General features: G+C 37.7%; 1 protein-coding gene across 2 annotated transcripts; it reads left to right on the forward strand.

Moving 5' to 3' along the window:
* Positions 1-3,587: 3,587 nt before the first annotated feature.
* Positions 3,588-8,383, forward strand: gmnc (geminin coiled-coil domain containing). Of its 2 annotated transcripts, XM_079886449.1 has the most exons (5): positions 3,588-3,610; positions 4,527-4,698; positions 5,012-5,094; positions 5,182-5,298; positions 7,521-8,383. In XM_079886449.1, the coding sequence occupies exons 2-5, from the start codon at positions 4,533-4,535 to the stop codon at positions 8,313-8,315; spliced, it is 1,161 nt and encodes a 386-aa protein (XP_079742575.1). In that variant the 5' UTR covers positions 3,588-3,610; positions 4,527-4,532; the 3' UTR covers positions 8,316-8,383. The 2 variants fall into 2 exon arrangements, with proteins under 2 accessions (XP_079742575.1, XP_079742576.1); XM_079886450.1 differs by lacking the exons at positions 3,588-3,610; positions 4,527-4,698 and adding an exon at positions 4,769-4,858.
* Positions 8,384-8,677: the final 294 nt, after the last annotated feature.

Consider the following 8,677-nt stretch of genomic DNA (forward strand, 5'->3'; position numbering starts at 1 on the left):
TAAGCCTGATTCACTCACTAACAAAACGAAAGCATTTCTCTTTCATTCAATGCTTTGGCATAATTGATATTTAGCTCATCAGACATAATTCATGCTAATGATTCAGTGCTCATTCATCTACAGAAAGAGAGCTGTAAAATCAGACCTGTCAACAGACAGACCGTTTAACCTGCGAAAGAAGTCAGCTCTGCCAGCAGACAGATTGATAAACAGTCAAAGCAGCTGACAGCAAAGGACAGAGGCTGTTTAATAGAGGTAGGAGGAGAATGACAAACTGCCATTCATGTCATAATGAGGCACCTGACAACAGCTCCGCTCTTAATTACCCAAGCTGCCACCTCTGAGTTTAGTTAGCACATAGAGGGGTGCATGAACACACACACCCATTTCACACTCTTCAAGAGCGGGCTTTCTTCAATAGATTCCCGCATATTATACCACACACACTTAAATTAATATATTCTATGGTTTGTGTTCTTATGTATTGATGAGTCATGGGTTCATTTAATACATCACAGTGTGTTCATGGATGGGACCTTATCACTTTATAGGATGTTTTATAACCTCAAAGTGCAGATTATCAAAATGATCATCCGTCATGAAGGTTCACTGTACTTACACTACCATTCTAAAGTTTGGGGTCAGTAAGATTTTTAATGTTTTTGAAAGTCTCTTATGCTCAGATCTGAATTTATTTGGTTAAAAATAAAGTAATATTGTGAAATATAATTTCAATTTAAAATACCTGATTTTTATTTGAAAACATTTGAAAATGTAATTTATTCCTGTGATGTCAAAGCTGTATTTTTAGCATCATTACTCCAGTCTTCAGTGTCACATGATCCTTCAGAAATCATTCTAATATGCCAATTTGCTGCTCAAGAAACATTTATTATTATAATCAGTTGCTTAATAGTTTTGTGGAAACCTGTGATTTTTTCTTTTTTTAGGATTTTTTAATGCATAGAAAAATCCAAAGAACTGTATTCACTTGAAATAGAAATCTTTTGTGACATTATAAAAGTGTTTACTGTCACTTTTGATCAATTCAACGTGTCCTTGCTGAAAAAAAGTAATCTAAAAAAAAAAAAAAAAAAACGAAGTTGATTGCTCAATATGTTTACAGGTTATGACAGACTTTGTTTAAAAAAAAATTCTAAAGTTCTAACATCAATATTTGTGATCAGAGCATGCTATTTTACAATTACTCACATATAAAATGAATGCACAGTTCTGGAGAACTATTTGCAGTTTCTCCCATACTTCATTTAAGTTCACCCCAACTGTTACTGGGTTTCTATATCTCTGGTATCAGGTAAGATGACTAGGAAAGAAAGACAGAGAGTGTGAGTGAGCCTGGACAGAGGTTTCAGGTGAAATGACCTGTTTAATTGGCAGTTATAGTGTCCTGGATTAAACACTATCACCATATCCATCCTCTCCTATACCTCCGCCTCTCAGCTCCTTTCTACAGGCAAGCAAAGCGGCCTCCGAAACCTATATACAAAGTCATTCTAAAACCCTGCAATTAGTGCCCAGAGGCCTCATACATCCAAATGGCATACCATAGACTTCATAAAGACTATAGAGAATAAACCTAACCCAAAGCACTACTCCTAAAAGAAAACAGGTTACACTTTATTTTACAGTACATGCACTTACAGTGTCCTTAACCAAGAAAGTATATGGGTAATATAAGGTAACTGCATGGGTTAAGGTTAGGTTTAGGTGTAGGTTCAGGGTTAGTACCTAGTTATTACCCAGTTATTGTAATTGCTATAGCAATACTTACATTTGTATGTACATTATGTCGTATGAATTATTATTTTTTTTTTCAATTATGCACGTCCCTGGATGTCCCAAAAGGAAGTTTTGTCAGATTTTGCACATTTAGACTATTTTGTATCCAAATTATATCTACTTTCACACATAGCAGCATGCCCCATCCACCCCCACCACATCACACCTTGATGTAAAAGTCCTTATCAATAGTTAAATGTGTTTTTAAAAAATGCAATTACCCAAATAAACACTGCATTCAAAGACATTTTGCAACCCGATTACTATAATTTATAACTGAAAGAAGACCTCAGATTTACAGCACAGTGTTCACTGCTGGAGAAATCTGGTCAAAATGACAGAAGGGGATTATTGATGTTGGTTAATGCCCTCTGTACATTTAGTGGGTTTAGCAAGATAAGGTTTCACCTTAAAGTCAATCTGTGTAATTGAAATCAGTCAAAATATAACAAAGAAAAATGCTTTTCACTATCAAAGATGCAATCGATTTACAAAGACAACTGAAATTGACTCATTGTTACTGTTCTGTTAAATTCGTTTTTCCATCTTATTAAACAAAATGTTAACATTTTAGGATAAATATTTGCCATTAAAATTAACACTTCCACTAAATGATGTTTTATTAACAAAGTTCGGGAGGAGCACGTTCAGATAATTAACACAAGTGGAGAGCACTCAGCAATCAATGGTAAGAGGTGTATATATACTCAGCAGTCTCACCTCATTCCATTGAAAGTTTTTTGCAGCATCCCTCCACCACCCCTTCTCCACGCTTCTAGTCCTAAACACTTACATACGGGGGGAGTACTCTGGGTTCGGGCCGAACTCCGAGCTCGGAGCCCTCCCTCCGGACAGCACGCCAAATACGCTTTAAACTTTACCCCTTCAAATTATATGTAAGTGTGAACTCGTGAATCACTTTTAAGTTCAAAATGTTTTGTCAACATGCCATAATGTTCTGCTCATCATTACATTACTAATGCCTTGAAAAAGACATTTGACATCTGCATTCTGACATACTATGATATATAACATAACATGTAAAAATGCACTTGAAAAATAAATTCCAGGATGCAAATATCACCCATTAATTAAGTTAATTTCTGACATCTGACATGTATAAAGTTAATATTTGGGCTATTTATTTCCATTTGATTAGGCTTATCTCAGAGTATCATCAGACACCATTCTAGACATAGCTGTATTTGTTGATGTCTTCCAAATGAAGTGCAAAGTACAAAAAGCCAAGTGAGTATTAAAATTATAATCTTTCAGTTCTTTGGTGGAAAAACAAAACAAAACAGACTGACAGAAATGCACAAAAGTATGTTAATGTGTCACTCTGTGGTATGCACCTTTCATTTAACTGTGAGAGGGGGTCATGAGCATGTCCCTTTGCTCGTTTGGTTAAATTAATTCATCATGCTTCTAAACTATCAGTTGAGCAATTATACATTAACCCACTGGACAGCGCACAGCACTCAGATGCGCAGAGGAACCATCTACCTCTCCATCCTAAAGCAATACAACCTTGTGGGTGTTGCATTAAATACTACAATCTCCTCTTAAGGTGAACAAATCACGCGCATTGCCTTCTGCTCGAGCACTTGCTCATTGCGCATCTGCGATCCAACAGTAAAAGTGTCACGTCACTAATCTGACAGCTTCGCACCGAATCAGGTTTGCTGCTGCGCTCTGGAGAGCCGCGCTTGAGCGAGCGTCAAAGCAATTTGAATGAAGTTTAGCGCTCTTGCTTCTCTAGGTCTTTGGAGAGCTCGCACTTACCCGTGTCACCCTACTCCAAGAATTGGTAAGTGTTTCTCTAAATGTTCTGATTATTAGGTAACTAAATGTTTCTATCACCTGTTATTTTAAACCATTTTATTACTCGAGAATCCTCATGGCGAGCTGGCTTTACGCGCACCTGTCAGTTGGTGTTTTATCAGGTCTCCGAGTGCCATGTGCATATATATCTTGATGTTTAGATGTGATTGATACATTGACAGTTATTAAACATGCACACAAAAGCAATGCCAGCGCCAATGATGAAGCAATAGAAGGAGAGTAGCTTAGTTTGTTGCAGTGAGCGCAACACGTGGGTAGGCTACTGTGAGGGCATAACACAGAATGATTGCCAATTTCAATAAATAATTGAATGATGACGTAGAAGATGGAGAGTATTGCTCCATGTTAGTTGGGGTTTTTGCCTCATTTTTGCAGAAAAGTTGCACATATTTTCTTGACAGAATATATAGCCTATATTTACGCATGGAACTACAGGTTGTAAATTTTGCACCACTTAGCAGGCTGAAAGGTAGAGTGCAAAAACAAGTAATCTGTATTATGCATTTAACCTATATATAGCCTGTCTCAACAGCGTTTTCAAACAACATTTTAGTAAAAGTTAGATTACAAGTTACAGAGCGCAACTAAACAGAAGTTACGTTGGACTGAGTAAGCATAACTCGAGCGCTTTCCGTTAGGAACCGTATGGAACACATTACTAAAGAAAAATACTATCACTGTTTATCACTTGGGACACATTTTGTATAAGATTTTATACAAGGGGATGCTGAATAGCTGAATTATAATATTCATTAGCTACCGTCTATTTGTAAGGTGGACGCGACATGATTAAATATGCAATTATTTCTCATTCAAAATAATAATGAGATTAAATAATTAAATAATTGTCGCCTCACACTGTTATGATGGATTTTTTTTAGAGCACCATGCTGTCCTGCCAAGATCTGAGCTTTGCAGGAGGGCAGCGCTACGAGTACCCCGCCTCGACGTCAGCTGATGGTAGTGTTGACGTTTCCACAGCGACGCTCGTCTCCCTCTGGGACGCCGGTCCCCTGGACAACGCTGCCCGCCAGCACGAGCCGCCGCGGCGGGGTAAGTTCTGCAATATGCCGGGATCAGCGGCGCGAGAGGCTTCCCGCCTTGGCAAACTGGAATTTTTCCATCTTGTACTTTTTTTTTTTCTTTCTTCTTTTTTTCCCCGTGTTTTGTTAGAGTAGCAATGGACTGTGGAGTGTCTGGCCACCTTCAAATTGTTAGTTCTTTTGGGCTCTTTCTTTTGTTTTCAAAGTAGCCTATTTATTTCATTGATGTTTTTCTTTTCTTTTCACTTTTCAGCTTGCAATTATCCCTAGACCATTACTAATCAGGATGATGACCTTTTTTTCAAATGTTCCATTTGTTTTAGATTCACTGCCTGTGTCTGAGCATATGGGACATCAACCCACCTGGCCAGATCAGCTGTCACCTCAACTTCAACGAAACAAGCAGGTATTTAAAAAGATGATCATATCTTAATTAATTTGCCGAAGCTGCTGACATATTGTTAATGATCGTGAAAACATTTGTCCCATAAAGCTCCAAGACACCCTAATGCAAAGAGAAGAAGAGCTGGCCAGACTGCAAGAAGAGAACAACAAACTCAAAGAGTTTTTAAACTCATCATATGTGAAGTCTTTGGAGGAAAAAACTAAGGTAAGAAATCTCACATCTTAAAGGAGTAGTTCACTTCAGAATTAAAATTTACTGATCATTTACTCACCCCCATGGCATCCAAGATGTTCATGTCTTTCTTTCTTCAGTCGAAAATAAATGAAGGTTTTCTCCATATAGTGGACTTCAACGGGAACCAACGGGTTGAAAGCCCAAATTGCAGTTTCAATGCAGATTCAAAGGGCTCTACACGATCCCATCGAGGAATAAGAGTCTTATCTAGCGAAATGAAAAAAAAAAAAAAAAAAAAAAGAAAAAAAAAAAAAAAATATATATATATATATATATATACAGTGCTATGCATAAGTTTAGACACCCATGCTAAAGTTGACTAAAAAGAGGAATAAAAAATCATTTTTTGGAAATTGAACTTAATGCATTAATTAAAAAAATTGGAAAAATCCAACCTTTAAGGACACCAATTTTCTTTGTGAATGAATAATGTATCGTAAATAAATAAATGTTCTTCCTTAAAATACAGTGTGCATATGTTTGGACACCCCTATGTTAAATTCCCATAGAGGCAGGCAGAGTTTTATTTTTAAAGGCCAGTTACTTCATGGATCCAGGATACTATGCATCCTGATAAAGTTCCCTTGGCCTCTGGAATTAAAATAGCCCCACATCATCACATAGCCTTCACCATACCTAGAGATTGGCATGGTTTTATTTCAGTTAGCCTAATAGCTGGTTTGATTTGCATTGAGAGATGATCTTATGGAAAGTACTCCATGCCAATCTCTAGGTATGGTGAAGGCTATGTTGGATTTTTCCTAATTTTTTTTTAATTAAGGCTCTTTTTAGTCAACTTTAGCACGGGTGTCTAAACTTATGCATAGCACTGTATATATATATATATATATATATATATATATATATATATATATATATATATATATGCTTATTAACCACAAATGCTCATCTTGCACATCCACGACTTCACGCATTACGTAATCACGTTGGAAAGGTTAGGCGGTAACCTGATGTAGGCGGAAAATGTAGGGGTAGAGTGAAAAAAATCTCATTTTCTCCTCCAACTTCAAAATCGTCCGACATCGTTGTTTTACCTTTTATTTATTTACGTTTTTCGTAAAGGGCGTTTGACTTAGTCTTTGCACTTTACCTTTGTAAACACTAGGTCGGTACTTCCACCTACATCACGCGTGACCTTTCACAACGTGATTATGGAATGTGTGGCGCATCACAGCTAGTGCAAGACGAGCATTTGTGGTTAAAAAGAATGAATATGAATGTTTATTTTTTTAGAAAATGACCGATCGTTTGGCTAGATAAGACTCTTATTCTTCGGCTGGGATTGTGTAGCACTTTGAAGCTGCACTGAAACTGCAATTAGGACCTTCAACCCGTTGGTTCCCATTGAAGTCCACTATGTGGAGAAAAATCCTGGAATGTTTTCCTCAAACACTTTCATTTCTTTTCGACTGAAGAAAGAAAGACATGAATATCTTGGATGACAGTGGGGTGAGTAAATTATCAGGAAATTTTAATTCTGAAGGGAACTAATCCTTTAACACAGTTCAGGGTTGCCAGGTCTGTACAACAAAACCTGCACAATTGCTAATCAAAACTATCCCAATCACTGCCAAAACTAGCACAATTATGTTCCAAGGATAACAATTGCTTCAACCTAGGGACTAATAAAACAACCCAGTGCAACAGCGTAAAAGTAGTCCAATTCTGCGGACTTGGCAACACTGTCACAGATGGATCTTTACACTAAGGTGATGCGTGTGATTTTTTTTTCCCCATATTGAAATACTTTCTCCTTATCCAAATGAAACAGAGAAGGGTAATCTATAAAACTATGTAAAAAAAAATGTATGTGTATATATATATATATATATATATATATATATATATATATATATATTATAAACATATCTCTATATATTATTTATTTCTGTCTCAATTATAAAGTGTCCTTAAGCTATGGAAAGGCGCTATATAAGGTAAACTATATATATAAAGCTCAAGCATTTAAAGCAAGAAATAAAATAACTCCAATGCTTGTTTACAATATAATTTGGTGTGGATGCTAAAATAGTTCTAGTTATCTTTATAGTTATGGTTCTTGGTGTGAATGGCCCTTTACTGTCGCTCATGTCAGATCTTTCCTCAAAATATACGTACAATCAACTTCGCTCACATTCGTTTTACCGCTTTCTCCCTTCTTCACATTGCAGAAACTTCTTTCTAGCCACAAGGTTCCAGATGGGTCAAGACACCGGAAAAGAACACACAGTGATTTCCGGAACCTGAGCCAGTTGCTTCACAGTGGTGAGGGGAAGCAGACCTGCCGCAATCTCTCTTTGGAGTTTTGCTCTGCAGAAGAGCTGGCGGCCACCCCACCTCTAGACTCATGGATTCTAGAGACTCTCGGTCTGCAAGACGAGAACACCGTCGACCCTGCCCGCAGTTTCAACACCCCTTCTTTCAGCTGTCCACTTCCTACAGAAGATCCTTACAGCATGGCAAATGTTGACATTGGCTTCAGCCCTAATGCAGAGGCACGCTGCGATTACAGCAGCATCATAGACTCATCCAGCAACTGCAGTCTGGACACCTCCAGTGGCTACAGCACCTCCCAGAGCTTGGGTTCAAATTATTCAACTCTTGACCCCTCAGCTCTGTACACCATCACATCTACCGGGTCACTAGTCAGCTCTCCACCAGCGATGACTACCGCTCAACACTTCACGCCACCACGAGCTGCCTCCACTCCATATCGGCCCCAAGACATAAGCCCTGGATCATACTACAACACACCAGGCTGTGGTTCCTCCAGTCCATCAGGGGGCGATAGTCAACTTTTCTCCACACCTCGTATGTCACGTAACAGGACAGATGTAGCTTTTAGCATGTCACTAAGTCCACAAAACAGTGTGAAGACGCACAGTTTCTCTCAAGGACAAGCTTTCACACGCAGAGATGCACAAGGGGGGTGGAACTTCACCTGGGTGCCTAAACAATGTTCCTAGAGAAATATTTGAGAACTGTGGGAGAACAACAGACATTTTAGCCATTTTTGAGGACTAATAACGCAATACGCCCCATAATTGCAACAACTCTTCAATTTTACGGGTTATGTTTATATATAATCATTGTATAGCTTTGTGGTATTGTTTATGTCATTTATGAATTTGTATATAATGTTTTTATTCATTGTGATTGAAAGACTTTGTCTTCGATTTTAGATGCAAGATCATGACTGAATTCATTAAAATCACAACAAAAAAAAAGTCATAATAAAATGTTTAAAATGTTTGTTACTTTCAAATTGTACAAAACATCAAGATTTGGCCCTTAAATTAGGATTGTCACCACCCACCTTGATGTTACA

The sequence above is a fragment of the Squalius cephalus genome, assembly GCF_949319135.1.
Source record: "Squalius cephalus genome assembly, chromosome: 11".
Taxonomy (NCBI): Eukaryota; Metazoa; Chordata; class Actinopteri; order Cypriniformes; family Leuciscidae; genus Squalius; species Squalius cephalus.